At 44.2% G+C, this 16,387-nt stretch overlaps 1 protein-coding gene across 1 annotated transcript in view; it reads left to right on the forward strand.

The window, feature by feature from the left end:
- SLC12A8 (solute carrier family 12, member 8) overlaps window positions 1–16,387 on the forward strand; it is a 130,320-nt gene that overhangs the window by 26,648 nt on the left and 87,285 nt on the right. The window contains exon 5 of the mRNA XM_011950769.1: window positions 5,214–5,445. Coding sequence (XP_011806159.1) covers window positions 5,214–5,445 — 232 coding nt within the window. The remainder of the gene's footprint in view (window positions 1–5,213; window positions 5,446–16,387) is intronic.

The following is a 16,387-nucleotide window of genomic DNA, read 5'->3' on the forward strand; positions in this document are numbered from 1 at the left end:
ATTCTCGAACAGCACAGAGCTGGGTGTGTGCATGTGTGGGTGGTGGGGGTGCATGTGTGTCTAGGACAGTGCAGGGAAGGCAAATGGATGGCCTCTGCACTCTCTTTTTTTTTTTTTTTTTTTTTTTTTTTTTTGAGACGGAGTCTTGCTCTGTCGCCCGGGCTAGAGTGCAGTGGCCGGATCTCAGCTCACTGCAAGCTCCGCCTCCCGGGTTCACGCCATTCTCGTGCCTCAGCCTCCCGAGTAGCTGGGACTACAGGCGCCCGCCACCTCGCCCGGCTAGTTTTTTTTGTATTTTTAGTAGAGACGGGGTTTCACCGTGTTAGCCAGGATGGTCTCGATCTCCTGACCTCGTGATCCGCCCGTCTCGGCCTCCCAAAGTGCTGGGATTACAGGCTTGAGCCACCGCGCCCGGCCTGCCTCTGCACTCTTAAAAAGCACTTGCCTTGACTGCAGAAAGGTCTTTAAGTATAGTAGTTGGAGAGGGGAGTAATAAATGGTCATTTTACTTTATTACCCTGGGGATTTGGGATGTGTGTGTGTGTGTGTGTGTGTGTGTGTGTGTGTGTGTATATATATATATATTTATATTTTTTTTTTTTTTTTTTTTTTACTTCTCTGCTATTTTATAGCCAACCAGGCTGCAAGGTAGGCAAAGTCCTGCTTTCCTCCTCTCGGTGCAGACACCGAGTGAGTCTCTAGAAGCAGGTGCCAGCATGAACACCCCTGGACAAAGAGAGGGAGCTGGGCTGCTGAGAGTCCTCCTTATGTGGGCTGATTTGGAAAAAAGATGTTCACAAATAAGATGTTTTCTAAGCACTGGCAGCCACAGCCTGAGACGCTGTTGCACCAGCATCCCAGCTGTTTTGCCGCCTTTCCACTTGGGCCTTGGTCCCAAACATTAGAGTCCCCCTGGTCACTGTCTCAGGAGTGCCTGTGCTTTTAGCTGATGCAGGCCGGGAGTCCCTGATCAGGGTGTGGTTACTGTGTAATCCTTTTTATAAATTGCCGAATTTGGTTTGTTAACATTTTGTGGAAGATTTTTGTGTATATATTCATGAGGGATACTGGTCTGTAGTTTCCTTGTGATTCTTTGTCTGGTTTTGGTGTCAGGCTAATTCTGGCCTCATAGAGTGAGTTGGAAGGTGTTGCCTCCTTCTCTGTTTTTTGGAGGAGTTTGTGAAGGGTTGGTGTTAATTCTTTAAACATATGGTAGAATTTTGCCATGAAGCCATCTGGTCTGGGTTTTTTTTGGATAGAAAGTTTTTTGGTTACTAATGGAATCTCTTTACTTATATAGGCATATTCTGATTTTCTACTTCTTCTTGATTCAGTTTTGATAGTTTGTATCTTTCTAGGATTTTGTCTATTTCTTTTCTTTCTTTTTTTTTTTAATCTGGGAGTTTTTTTGTTTTGTTTTGTTTTGTATTTTTTGAGACAGAGTTTTGCTCTTGCCTCCCGGGCTGGAGTGCAATGGTGTGATCTCAGCTTACCACAATCTCTGCCTCCTGGGTTCAAGCAATTCTCCTGCCTCAGCCTCCCGAGTAGCTGGGATTACAGGCATGCGCCACCATGCCTGGCTAATTTTGTATTTTCAGTAGAGACGGGGTTTCTCCATGTTGGTCAGGCTGGTCTCGAACTCCCGATCTGAGGTAATCCGCCCACCTCAACCTCCCAAAGTGCTGGGATTACAGGCGTAAGCCACCACACCTGGCCACGAATTTGTTCACTTCATGTAGGTTATCTAATGCATTGGCATATTAATTGTCTATGGATTTTCTTATAATCCTTTTTATTTTTGTAAGGTTGGTGGTAATGTCTCCCCTTTCATTCCTAATTTAAATAATCATCTCCTTCTTTTTTCTTGATCAGTCTAGATAAAGGTGTGTCTACAAAGAACTAATTATTGGTTTGCTGATTTTCTCTATTGTTTTTCTGGTCCCTCATTCATTTCTACCCCCAGACTCATTTTGAGAAGATGGTTTAATTTTGGGCTGTTATTGCTTTCCTTAAAGTAAATCTCTTTGTTTTCAAGCATCCTTATTTACAACTTATATTGCAAATTTCCAGTGATGGTACCATCATCTATTTAGCATCAACAAAGTATCTTATGAGATTCACATCTAGCTACTGTTTCCTCTTCTTCAGCAGTGATTAATAACAAAGTCATAATGATAATGACAGTAGCTATTATTATTATTATTATTTTCTGCCCAGGCTGGAGTGCAGTGGCGTGATCTCGGCTTTCTGCAACCTCTGTCTCCTGGGTTCAAGCGATTTTCCTGCCTCAGCCTCCTAAGTAGCTGGGACTACAGGTGCGCACCACTGCGCCCGGCTTAGTTTTAGTTTTAGTAGAGATGGAGTTTCACCACGTTGCCTGGGCTAGTCTCAAACTTCTGGTCTTATGTGATCTGCTCACCTTGATCTCCCAAAGTGCTGGGATTACAGGTGATAGCTATTGTTTCTACAACTCTATCAGTCAGATATTGTTCTAGGACTTTACATAAATCATCTCATTTAGTTCTCACAGTAACCTTCTGAAGGTTACTATCATTATCTGTGTTTCATGGAGAGGTTAAAACACTTTCCCAAGTCAGCTAGGATTTGGCCTTAGATATTTTGGCTTCGCAGTTCATGCTCCTAACCACCATGCCCTTACAAGCCTCCTGAGGAGCTTCCCCTGCCCCCTACCCTGCCCCATCCCCTGTTGCTGGCATCTTTGGGCTAAAAAGCAATTTTAGATACAAACCAGAAAGATGAGATCCACTGGAGTTACTGGGAACAAAAGGCAGCATTTACAGCTTGGCTCACTTTGCATGAGCAAATTGTTCTACTGCTAGGGAAAAAAAAATCAGTTTGGAAGCTTCAGATGCAAATGGTCCCATGGCATCATCCTCTGCATGTCAGAGACATCAGGTACCTGGGAAAATGGTGCCCATATAAATGGTATTCATTGCTACATTTTTGTCATTTCTTTTCTTTTCTTTTCTTTCTTTTGCTCAGATAATTTTGACCATGAAGAGTCCTGTTGACCTGGCCAAATACTGATGAAATAACCTCACTATCACACATCACACTCTTGGTGTTTAGTAATGAGGAAGTCTGAGTTCTGAGATGAATGCAGGAAAACATTAGTCTCTCTCTCTTTCTCTCTCTTTTTCTCTCTCTCTCTCTTTCTCTCAGAAATGATTGTATTTCCTTCACATTTCTTGGAATTTCCACCTCACCCTAATATGGACAGAAATGTTTGTCATTATGGGATGCTGGAATAACTGTTAAGCTAAGTGTGTAAATTTGGGGGATGCTGACAAACATGACATGTGCCTAGTTGCAAAGTGAGCTGATCTCACTGAAGAATGGGGCCTTGTTCACAAGCTCCTCTCAAATCCAGAAGTTATATTACTCTCTTGCCTTTACATGAAAGTGCTGGAACTCATGGAGCCTGCTTGCCAGAGCACCTTTCATATGATCAGCATATCACAAAATATTTATCAAATGCTTGCAACATACTTAGCAAATGCAAGTACTTGAAGAGGTACAATCAGCATAAACAATTTTTTAAGATATTTGCATTCTTGGTGGTAGGGTGGGCAGACAAACTTATGTGCATGACATGATAATAAAATATGGAACCAGATAATTAATTGTATGGCCCTAGCAGTTAGCTTACTATTTATTCAGAAAAGGAGGTTGAGGAATTCATGGGAAAGGAGGGACTTGAATGAATGAGGCCCTAATAGAATTTGTTGCCAGAGAATGGCAAGGGCAGGGCTACAGTGATAAGAGTGACCAGCTGGCCCTGGGGGCAGTGGAGGACAAGCCCCAGGAGAGAAGGAGGCTGAGGCTGAGGAATTAGGAAAAGTGAGGCTGATGTTATTTTCAACAATTTAATTTGAAATGATCTTTCAAATATTTCCCAAAAGACAAACTCATGACACTCAGGCAAATATAAGAAAAACATGTGCCAAGGATTTCATTTCTTTTTTTTTTTTTTTTTTTTTTGAGACGGAGTCTCACTCTGTCGCCCGGGCTAGAGTGCAGTGGCCGGATCTCAGCTCACTGCAAGCTCCGCCTCCCGGGTTCACGCCATTCTCCTGCCTCAGCCTCCCGAGTAGCTGGGACTACAGGCACCCGCCACCTCGCCCGGCTAGTTTTTTTGTATTTTTAGTAGAGACGGGGTTTCACGGTGTTAGCCAGGATGGTCTCGATCTCCTGACCTCGTGATCCGCCCGTCTCGGCCTCCCAAAGTGCTGGGATTACAGGCTTGAGCCACCGCGCCCGGCCTCATTTTTGTTTTTTTAAAAAGATTATATAACAAATATTCATAGGAAGCCTCACCTGGACCAGAGATTTTATTTAATTTATGAATTAATAGAGGAGCCAGTAAAATGTTAAAGAGCAGTTGCGAAGGATGCTGGGTGGATAGAGGTCAAATTTGTAAATTCATAGTTAGGCAGTTGAATAAATAAATGTTAGGATAAGATTGATGGGTTAGATAGAAAACCAGCTAATGTCTTACAGGATAACAAATTGTAATCTTTTGGGTTATATGTTCCACTGGACAGAAGTTATTTGCATCTGTACTGGAAAAAAATCCATAAGGTAACATGTAACTTTATTAAATCTGGGGCATATTTAATCAGCAGCAAATAGTGAGTACAATGAAGTATATTCACCTAGATAGTCCTTGAGTAGCCTTTGTCACATGACATTGAAAAAGATGTGTCACTCACTTTTTTTTCTATTGCTAAGTTTTAGATAATTTTAAAAATAATACTGACCTACAGAGAAATGAAGAAAAATCTGGTTTACTGCAGTGCCCTTTTAAGGCTTTGTAGATGGGACCTCCTGTGTGTTCTTGTTCTATATTTAGTACTTGAATAACTCGGACCGAGAAATCTGGAGGCCTCTTTGGCCCAGTGTCCCATCTTCTTCCTCCCATAGTCTTTTCATCTTTGTTACCACTGACAGCCGGCTCTCAGCTTGGGTTCCTCCTTCATTCTTTAGTTGAGATGTAGACAAGCAGAAATGGGGCCTGAGGCAAGTTCACAGGTGGGAAGGGCTGCTTTAACCCTGTGCTGGTCCCAGGCGCTGAGCCTTGGTGCCAGTGAGTAGGTCCGATGGGGGTGCGGGGATCTCAGCGCCCCGCGGTTCTGCCTGTGGGCCCATGCCTTTCTGTCCTGCTGACTCTTTTACCTGGAATCGCATGTCAGTGTGTTGCAGGTGCCATGTACATCACCGGCTTTGCTGAATCCATCTCAGATTTGCTGGGCCTCAGGAATATCTGGGCTGTGCGAGGAATTTCAGTTGTGGTGCTTCTGGCCTTGCTGGGCATTAACCTCGCGGGTGTCAAATGGATAATCCGCCTCCAGCTGCTGTTGCTGTTCCTGCTGGCCGTGTCCACACTGGACTTTGTGGTGGGTTCTTTCACCCACCTGGACCCAGGTAAGCCTTTCGGAGTCCAGTATGTGACCTTATAGATCTTCACTGCTTTATAGATGTTTGTAGGGTGAGTTTGCCAACCCTGCCTCCCCCTAACCCCCATAGGCTTTACCTACAATTGATGTGGGCTGTTCCTGGATCAGGTGAGCGGGTGTGTCTTAGAGCAGCTTCATGAGGTTGGAAGCTCCTCTTCACACAGACATCGCCCAGCACATTTTCTATGTGTCCTTTTATATTCTTGCTATTAAAAAAACCAGGCCAGGCATGGTGGCTCATGCCTGTAATCCCAGCACTTTGGGAGGCCGAGGCAGGTGGATCACCTGAAGTCAGGAGTTTGAGAACAGCCTGACCAACATGGTGAAACCCTGTCTCTACTAAATACAAAAAAAATATTATTTAGCGAGATCTGTTTGATGCTAAAGCTGTTTCCTGCGGTGAGAAGAGGGGCCTGTTTTTGCACGATGACACGGTGTCTTTCTGTAACAGCAGCTCTGCTTTTCCCTTTGGAGGCCACCCCGATGTGCATCTACACAGTCCTGTTTACACAGTCCTGTGTTTTAGAAAAATGTTGGTTGTGGGAGGGTCAGCATTTGGTTGGCATCCACTCATCTGGCCTTATTACTTCTGAGCATGTTAAAATCTTCTGTTGGAAAATTGTCACTCCCCCTACCCTCTGGCATCCTAATCCCTCCCCAGGAACCTTCAGACGGCCCAATGATCCAGTACCTAAAGGGTTAACCCTGGGGCCCACTCTTTGCTCAGGGCCAATGTGATGTTCATACTGATCACCTGGAGCCCAGGCCTTGCAGCTTGCTAAATATTTGATGCATCTCCAGGAAGGAAATGGTGATTTTTTTTTTTTTCCTGGCCATGTACCACCCTGCAGAGATGGCCCACATATGGAGGGAGATTGCTGGCCTTTGGCCCATCAAACTGTCAGTGAAGGAAAGGCAGAGTCCACTCAGGGTCCCTGATTCCTGATACTTCCCTGTCCAGCGACACAGTTACTGGAAGAGCTTAATTAGTTAAATTGCAAGGCGATACTACTGGCTTCTTTGAAACCTCACACTAGCCTGATGTATTTTCCTTCTTCTTGATTAGAAGTTTTCTTGGCTGCTCTTCTAAGTTACTCCAAATATTTTTCCTTCCTTCTGGTCAATACATTAGTAGAGTGTAGTGTGAAATGAAATTTATTTTCAGTCATTCCCATAGCAACTGGCCCCTCAAGAATCTGTTTTTGGTATCACTGATGTTTCATATGGGATATTTTCTTTGTGGTTAAAAATCCAAACTGAAACCAAACTATAAACCTTCAGAATGAATTTAACCGAGTGATTTCAACTCTTAAAAATGAGGACATATACGTAGACTTTTGAAAAAAAGACTGGAAGGAACTATGCCTAATAGTGACTATCTTTCTGTTGAGATTCTATGTGGCTAAATTATTTTATTTCTACTTTTCCTTCCATTGACCAGCATTACTATTTTTTTTTTAATTAATAGATTTACTTTTAGAGCAGTTTTAGGTTTATGGAAAATTAAGCAAATAGTACAAAAGTTCCCACATACCCCTTTTCTCCCTCCCCCACCACAGTTTCCCCTATTACTAATATCTTGTATTAATGTGGTACATTTACGGGAAGTAATGAACCAATATTGATATGTTATTGCTAATAGTTTAGGGTTCATTCATCGTTACACAGTCTATGGATTTTGACAATGTACAATGTTATGTATGCAACATTACAGCATCATACAGATGAGTTTCACTGCCTTAAAAATTTCCTGTGCCTTGCCTCTTAATGCTTCCCAACTTCTGGCAACCACTGATCTTTTTACTGTTTCCATAGTTTTGCCTTTTCCAGAATGTTGTATAGTTGGAACCATACAGTATGTAGCATTTTCAGTTTGGCTTGTTTCACTAGTAATATGCACTTAAGATTCCTCCATGTCTTTTTCTGGCTTGATAACTCATTTCCTTTTATTGCTGAATAAAAAGAAACTGGATGTAGCACAGTTTATCCATTCACCCACTGAAGGACATCTTGGTTACCTCCAGTTTTTGGCAATTATGAATAAAATGGATATAAACATCCATGTTCAGGTTTTTGTGAGGATACATTTTTAATTCATTTGGATAAATACCTAGATGCATCATTGTTGGAGCATATGGTAAGACTATGTTTGTAAGAAACTGCCAAACTGTCTTCTAAAGTGGCTGTACCATTTTGCATTCCCACTAACAATGAATGAGAGTTCCTGTTGCTCCACATCCTCATCAGCATTTGGTGTTGTCAGTTTTTTTTGTTTTTGTTTTTCAGTAATTCTAGTAGATGCCCAGTAATATCGCATCATTGCTTTAATTTGCAATTCCCTAATGACATATGATATTGAGCATGTTTTTTATGATTGTTTGCCATCTGTATATCACCTTTGGTGAAGTGTTTGTCAAGATCTTTTGCCCTTTTAAAATACTGGTGTTTTTTTTTCCTATCATTGAGTTGTTTTGTTTTGTTTTGAGACAGGGTCTTGCGCTGTCACCCAGGCTGGAGTGCAGTGGCAAGATCTTGGCTCACTGCAACCTCTGCCTCCCGGGTTTAAGAAATTCTTGTGCCTCAGCCTCCCAGGTTGCTGGGATTACAGGTGCACATCATCACACCCAACTAATTTTTTGTATTTTTATCAGAGATGGGGTTTTACCATGTTGGCCAGGCTGGTCTTGAACTCCTGGTCTCAAGAAATCCACCTGCTTTGGCCTCCCAAAGTGCTGGGATTACAGGCATGAGCCACCATACCCAGCCACCACTGAGTTTTAAGAGTTCTTTGTATATTTTGGATTCAAGCCCTTTATCAGATGTGTGTTTTGCAATTTTTTTCTCCCCAGTCTGGGGTTCTTTCATTCTCTTAACAGTGTCTTTTGCAGAGCAGAAGTTTTAAACTGTAATGGAGTTTATCTTACCAATGTTTTTCCATGGATCATGTCTTGGGTCCTTGTGTGCTATACCTAAAATCTCTTTGCTAAACTCCTAGATTTTCTCATTCTAGAAGTTTTGTTTGACATTTAGGTCTATGATCCAGATTGAGTTAATACTTTGTGAAGGGTGTAAGATGAGTGTCCTGATTATATTGGACTTTTTTTTTTGGCACGTGAATATCCAGTTGTTCCAGCTTCAGTTGTTGAAAAGACTCTCCTGTCTCCATTGAGTTACTTTTGTGCCTTTGTCAAATATCGGTTGACTGTATTTGTGTGTTTCTGGGCTCTCTTTTCTCTTCCATTGCTCTGTTTGTCTATTCTGTCTCTAATACCATACTGTCTTGATTACTACAGCTTTATAGTAAGTCTTAAAGTTGGTTAGCATCTATCCTCCAACTTTGTCCCTTTTTGCCAGTGGTTTTTTTGTTTTTTGTTTTTTTGTGTTTGAGATGGAGTTTCACCCTTGTTGCCCAGGCTGGAGTACAGTGGTGAATCTTGGCTCACTACAACCTCCGTCTCCTGGGTTCAAGCAATTCTTCTGCCTCAGCCTCCCAAGTAGCTGGGATTACAGGCATGCACCATCACATCTGACTAATTTTTGTATTTTTAGTAGAGACAGTGTTTCACCATGTTGGCAAGGCTGGTCTCGAACTCCTGACTTCAGGTGATCCACCTGCCTCGGTCTCACAAAGTGCTGGGATTACAGGTGTGAGCCACCACGCCTGACCAGTGTTACTTTTAAAAAGTTTTTTTAAAGTACACTTAAGCCTAACTTTATTTCTTCCCATTTCTTTAAATATAAAAAATGAAACAATTCCAAAAATCCTGAAATGTATAATGTATAATGTAAAAATGTAAAAAGTAAAGTAAAGAATGAAAGTCTCCTCCTTCACTCAGTTTCTCCACTTCTTTCCAGAGGGAGATTGGTCCATGTATTAGTTACCTATTATTGTCAAACAAATTACCCCAAAATTTAGTGGCATAAGATAACAATAAACATTTGTTATCTCTGGCCTTTTCTGTGGGCCAGTAATTTGGGTGTGACTTGGATGGTGGCCCTGGATCAGAGTCTCTGGTGAGGTTCAGTCAGATGTTCTCAGGGGTTGTGGTCATCTGAAGGCTTAATTGGGGCTGGAGCATCTCACTGGCAAGTTGGTATTGCTTCTTGTTAGGAGGCCTCAGTGGTCCATGTGGTCCTTTCCTGAGAGCTGTTTTAGTATCCTTAAGACAAGGGGTAACTGATTTCTCCCAGAGTAAACAATCAGAGAGAGAGAGAAACAGGTAGAGAGAAAGAGGGGGGGGGGGGGGGGAGGGAGAGGAAAAGACCAGGAAGATGAGAGCTTTTTTTTTTTTTTAAAGAGGGGTTTTGTGGTTGTCACCTGGGCTGGAATGCAATGGCGGGATCTCAGTTCAGTTCACTGCAACCGCCACCTCCCAGGTTCAAGTGATTCTCCTGCCTCAGCCTCTTAAGTAGCTGGGATTATAGGCACTTGGCATCATACCTGGGTAATTTATATATTTTTAGGAGAGACAGAGTATCACCATGTTGGCCAGGCTGGTCTTGAACTCCTAACCTCAGGTGATCCCCCTGCCTCTGTCTCCCAAAGTGCTGGGATTACAGGCTTGAGCCACCATGCCTGGCCTAATTTTCACCTTTTCAATGGAAAAGTGTCAAAGAATTTGAAGGCACACTTAAAAACCATAATAGTTAATTTTAAAATCAGGAAAATGTTACAAATACACTTAAGTCAAACTATATTTTTCTCTTTGTTTTTATTTTAAAGACAAAATCAACGTCTTTGTTTCCTAAAAGTGAAAAAAATTCTGAAATTTTTCAAGTGAAAAGTGAAAGTTTCTTCCCTTCACTCCATTTTCCCACTCCTACTCCCCAGAGGGAGATCAGCACATAGCTTCGCAGTCTATTTTCTATACATGCACAAGCTCACATGCACACGTGCTTGTACATAAACACACACAGCACAGCTCTTTGTAAAAGTATAATTAAATTCCACATTGTTTTGCTACTCCCCACTCTTGAACATATCATGGATATCCTTCAATGTCAGTACATTTAGGATTTCCTCATTCTTTTAAAACACCCACATACCATTCCATATTAGAGGTTTAAAATGCTTTATATTTAAAGATTAACTTACTGATGAGTATTTAGATTTTTCCAGTTTGTTGCTATCACAAATATTGCTGATGTGTACGTCCTATACAAAAGTTTGAGCTAATTTCTACAGGATCTTTGCTTGTAAATAGAATTCACAGGACAAAGGTCAAACACTTTTAAAATTGTGTTAGGTTCTACAAGATTGCCTTCCAATAAACTTGTTGCATTCTGAATGACCACTAACAGTAGCTAAGAGTTACTGATTCCCCATACCTTGGAAAAGATTGAAGAGGCTCAATTTTTCAAGTTTCTGTCATGTGATGGGCAAAAAAATGTAACTTTTTCTTTTAATTTGCCTTTCTTGAAACATTAATGAGGATTTTTTTTTTGTATTTTATTCCCACTTGTATTTTTTTTTCTTTGAATCGTCTATAATCTTTCCCTGTTTTTGCTTTCTATTTTCCCTATTTTCTTTTCCAGATTTCTTTTTCTACAATCTTGTTTTGCTCTCCCTGTCAGGTGCTGCCAGCTTTCTCCAAATGTCTGGTAGTCCTTGGCTGTCCATGCATTGTTGGTAATGAGGCACCACAGAGCTGACCAGGAGCTCCATCCACAGCCCGAGTGGGTGGCAGTTGTGACAGGTGGGCATCACAGTAGGGTGATCGGTGGCAAACTGCGTTGTTTCATTGGAAATCTCGCAAATGTTCGTTTCTGCAGGCCTTTCTCTGGTATAGTCGTATTCTCCAGAGAAGAATTCTCTCATCTCCAGCCAGGGACATGCCCAGCTGCCTCAGTTCGGGGAGCAAAGTGGAGGTGGGTGAAGGGGCTGGCAGCCTCACAGTCAGGTGCAGACTGTCATTCGTCAGATGCTTTCCCCTGGCACACCCTTCCCTCCAGTGTGTCCTTCCATCTCAAGTTGTCTTCCCCTGTCACCCTCACTCTATGTCTTGTCTCTCATTTCATCTCCAAACTTCTCAAAACAGTGGGTCCTCTTCATTGCCCTCATTTCCTCATCTCCTGACTTCTTGATCTGCAGCCTGGCAACCTGGGCCCCTCTTCCTTTCTTCACCTCCTGTCTTGTCCTTCCAAAAACAAGCATCATTGCATAAGGCTCTCTGAAGACACAGAGCTTCTTCACTGTAAAAAGCTAAATAGCATGAAAACTTTATTTAAACAAGACCCTCTCAAGAATTTGTTTGGCTTAAAGCTACTAAAATGCCATTCTGTTGGCTCATATTTTCATTTATGTAAGATGAGTGTCATGCCAAAATGATTTTATTGCCATAGAAGTCAGGCAAATAGAGAGAAAATACATTTTAGAAAATAAAGTGACATGTGGCACATTTGAATTCTATGTTCTGCCTTTAAAAATGAAATCATGCCTCTCCAAGCTTAAGTTTTTGGTTATCTAGGAAGACGGTAGCCTGGTCTCTACAGGGTTCCACTCCAGAGCCCACACTGCACACTCTCTGCCCTGCCATGGCACTCTGCCATCTGTGGGAAGTGGGTCAGTTGGGCCAGGCCAGGCACAGGTTCATCTCACGCTGAATGTAGCAGACGGGAGCTGCTTCTGCTGGCTGAGGGAGGGGGCTTGTGCTTGGCTGTGAGGACAAGGTCACTGCTTTGGAGCTGTAAAAGGGATGGGGCAAGCATGCCTGCCTCTGCTGTCTGCTGAGATTCCTTTATCTCAGGTGCCCATCATCTCCTGGTCTTCAACCCCAGGACCTTGACTCATTTCTTATTCTTGAAACTTTTTGCACTGTTGATCACCTATGCTAATTTGAAATGGTCTCTTCCTATTTATTCCACAACACAAAACTGGCTTAGCTCTCTTCTTGGTTTTCCTGTTCCCTGATGTGGGCAGGGAGGCCACGGGGCTCAGTCCTCTGCTATCACGGCATTGTTTTTGTGCCTTTTTCTTCGGAAATAAACTTCCACCATCGCTGCACCGGTGCCTCTCCCCTGCTTCTCCAGCTTTCTTCAGTGTAGCTCTCACATCGCCAGCTCCTGTTGGATTTCTACCTGGCTGTCTGGGCACCATCTTGAATTCAAGTTTAAAATTAAAAATTAAAAAAACTCAATTTCTCACTCCTTTCTTTACTTAGTCTCTTCTTCCCCAACTGCCCTTTCACCAGTTAATCAACAAGCCAAGAATCAGCTCATCATCTGAGTGCCTATCACCATTCCCCAAACCTGGAAAACCTGGAAAAGACTTCATTTCTCTGTCTAGTTTAAGCTCTTCTATCCTTTACAACGCCACAGTTCTCACCTTAAATCAGCAGATGTCATTTCCTCTGTGGGCCATTTAGACAATGTCCAAATCCGAATTTATCCCTTGAGGATCTTCCCTTTGGTTGTCCCCAGCCATTTCCTAAGGGTGACTGACACCTATGCCCTGAAGCCAGGTCAGTTTTCCTACAACAGTACTTTGTCTCGGTCACTCTCCAGCTTAAACAGCATCAGTGGCTTTCTGTTGCTATAGGACGAAACCCAAACCCATTCTGTTTGCATTCAAAGAGCCACATGGGCTATCCCTAAATTAATTACCCATTTGGTTGGATCTCCAGTTCAGGCCCTTTCTGAACAATTCCCCCCAAAACATGTTTATTCGCTGATTTATGAAGCATATGAATACAGCTCTGCTTCTGATTCTGGAATTCTCTTCACCATGCTCTGTTGGACCTAAGTTCTTGCTCTTGGATGAAGTAGTTCGGGAAATTGTACACGAAGAAGGTGTGGTCTAAAATCCAGGATCCCCTGTGTGGTCTTGAGCCACGTTAGATGTTCTGAGCCTTGGTTTTCTCATTGGTTAAAAACAAGGATGAAAATCATATTTACATCTCCAGGCTGCCTTCCTGACTGTCTGCGCATGGCTGCCAGGCCCAAGGCCCGTGGAGATCCTTTGGGTGAGGGGCTGTAACAGTCTGCTCAGGCTGCCAAGGACTTTAATGAGGACATTTGGGACTCTGGTTCCTTGTTAAAATTTGTAAGGCTGGGCGCAGTGTCTAACGTCTATAATCCAGCACTTTGGGAGGCCGAGGTGGGTGGATGACCTGAGGTCAGGAGTTTGAGACCAGCCTGGCCAACATGGTGAAACCCTGTCTCTATGAAAAATATAAAAATTAGCGAGGTGCAGTGCACGCTTGTAGTTCCAGCTACTTGGGAGGCTGAGGCAGGAGAATCTCTTGAACTTGGGAGGTGGAGGTTGCAGTGAGCCAAGATTGTGCCATTGCACTCCAGCCTGGGCAACAGAGGGAGACTCTGTCTCCAAAAAAAAAAAAAAAGTTTAAAAAATGTACTGATGAACACTTCCAAGTATATAGGAAAGAATGTAACAGATATTCATTTATCCACCACCCGAATTTAATGGATATTATTTTGCCAGTTTTGCTTCAGAGCTCTATTTAACATAAAAATAAATAAAGTATTACAGATGTAGTTTAAGCTGTACCTTCACTGACCCCCTCCTGTCCCCCAAGGGACCACTGTCTGGAGGCTCATCTTCCCCATGTGTTTTTATTTTTCTACCATATGTAGATGGCCCTAAGTGCTGTCTGCTATTGTTTAGTGTTTGAAAATTTCATATACATTGTATCATACTGCATGGATCCTTTCATTTGATACATAATTTAAAAGGTGAATGAATGATTTTGCAATTTGCTTTCTTTCACCCAAAGTATTTTTGCAATTTATCCATGTTAGTGCATGTCATGGCGCTTCATTCATTTTAACTGTTCTTCATGTAAGGGAGACCCAGAAAAGTTACTGAGTGGTGAAGGTAGTGTGAGAGGGCTTTGCACAGGGCACCGGAGCTCCTGGTGCTCCCCGTGCAGTCGGAGAGGCAGGAAAGACTTTTTAGAGGAGATTCCCTGGGAGCTGTTAAGGGGGACGGACATAGAGGCGTTGTCAGCCACCCAGCGGGGCTTGGGCTTTATTTTGGGGGCAGTGGGAAACCTGACTCAAGTTCATATTTTAGAAAGATTGCTCTGGTCCCAGTACAGAAACTGGCCTTGGATAGGGATGAAGAAAGGAGGCAGGACTCACTTGAAAGGCTGCTACGGCAACCCAAAAGAGCCAGGCAGGGCCTCTGGGGTGGAAAAGAGAGGAGATGGGGGCGGGGTATGGGGTGAGGCCAGGAAAAGGTTTAAGGCTGACACGTGGCTGGCTGGCTGGTGGCTTCATGTTCTGGGACTCGGGAGGAACATGGCAGCTGGAACAGGTGTGGGGGAAATGGCGAGGCTAGTGTGAGAGGTCAGCTGAAGATGGTGGCCCAGAGCTGGGAGGTGTGGTCACGGCTGGGGTGAAGCACCCTCAGCGTGGGAGCAGTAGAAGCGCTGGGCTGGGCGAAATGCTTGGGCAGCGTGTGCTGGTTTGGAAGTGGAAAGAACCATATTTGTTGAGTGAATTTGATTTACCAGAAGAGGCGTTTTCACTGTTCTACATATTTTTTAAAAATCCTCTCTGACAAAATTCCAAACATACAAAGTGGGTAAGCTAAAAATTAATATTCTTTACCCAGAAACACACCCAGAATCTCCCCAGGTGGCTGTTCCATTCGGGAGGCAGGGAACACATGGATGTTTTGGCCGCTCTCCGGGCCTGGCAGCTGGTCTGCACTGTGGCTGCGGAGGGCCAGGCCTGGGGTCTTCCTTCCACAGTGCTGGCCTATTGTAGGTATTCAGGAAATATTTGTGCAAGGAGCGAACACACTGCATGGAAGACTGTGAGGCCTGACTCAGCGGCCTCTTCTGCCTGGACAGGTGAGGATGGCTCACCCATGGGTGCCTGGAGGGAGCCTTCCACACCCCCATGGGGAACACCTGCCTGGGTCCCCCTTCGCTGGGGCTCTGTTATCCTCCTGAGATGAAGAGCCAGCAGTTAGCTATCACCAGAATTGTGTCCTCCCAGCGGGGCGTGTCCCTGAGCCTCCCTTGCGGCTCCCTTCACTGTGTGATCGAAGGGCATCTGCGTGGCTTTGCCAGGAAGGGTCTTCTGGGCTCCAGTGAGCTAGGGTAGCCTGGAAGGGCCCTGCAGTGCCCGGGATGGCCTCTGTGTGGAGTAGTGATTCTGACTGTTTGTTTTCTGGCCTCCGATGGCTGGAAAGCTCGTCCTAGGACAGCTGGCTCAACCCTTCCTCGCTGCCCACAGAGGTACTAAGAGGAAACACTCTTTCGCGTGAAATGGCTGTGGGATCCTGGCGTTCACACTCTGCTTCTGGGCTGGCGGGTGGGTGGTGCCACACAGCAAGGCCTTCCGCACGCTCTCATGTGACTTTCATGATGACGGTGGCAGGGAGGTGTGCTGGGTTGCTCAAAGAAGCAGCACAGTGACTTAGAGAGGTGAAGTAACTTCAAAGCCCAGGCCTTAGTCTCCAGCCCCTTTCCTGGCCCAGCAGAAAGGAACAAAGTCTCGGAATAGCTGATGAGCTGTTTAAGGGGGAGCCCTAGCTTCGCAGCCTGGCCTCCATCCCTGGGGTTCTTAACCCTGTCTGCACATCAGAAGCACCAAGGGAGCCTCAGATGCGGAGAAAAGAATCCCAAGCTCCACCCCAGACCAAGTAAATCAGCACTCTGGGGTGGGCCTGGTGGTCTGTATTTTCAAGTTCTCCGGGTGCTACTGTGCAGCCAGGGTTGAGAACCTTTGCCTTTCAGCCTCTACTCATGCAGGCTGTGCTCTGTTATCTGCAGAGATGGGCACCCAGGCTCAGTGGAGGAAACCAAAGCAATCCAGGCCAAGTACCTCAGAGCTCAGGCTGGCAACACCCTGGAGACAAGACTGTCATCCCGTTTACACTGGGCACGGGCTCAGGGCCGGGACTGGAACTCTTCTTCAGTTAGCCCCTGATGTAAGGACTG

Source organism: Colobus angolensis, unplaced genomic scaffold (assembly GCF_000951035.1).
Source record: "Colobus angolensis palliatus isolate OR3802 unplaced genomic scaffold, Cang.pa_1.0 Scaffold31, whole genome shotgun sequence".
Lineage (NCBI taxonomy): Eukaryota > Metazoa > Chordata > Mammalia > Primates > Cercopithecidae > Colobus > Colobus angolensis.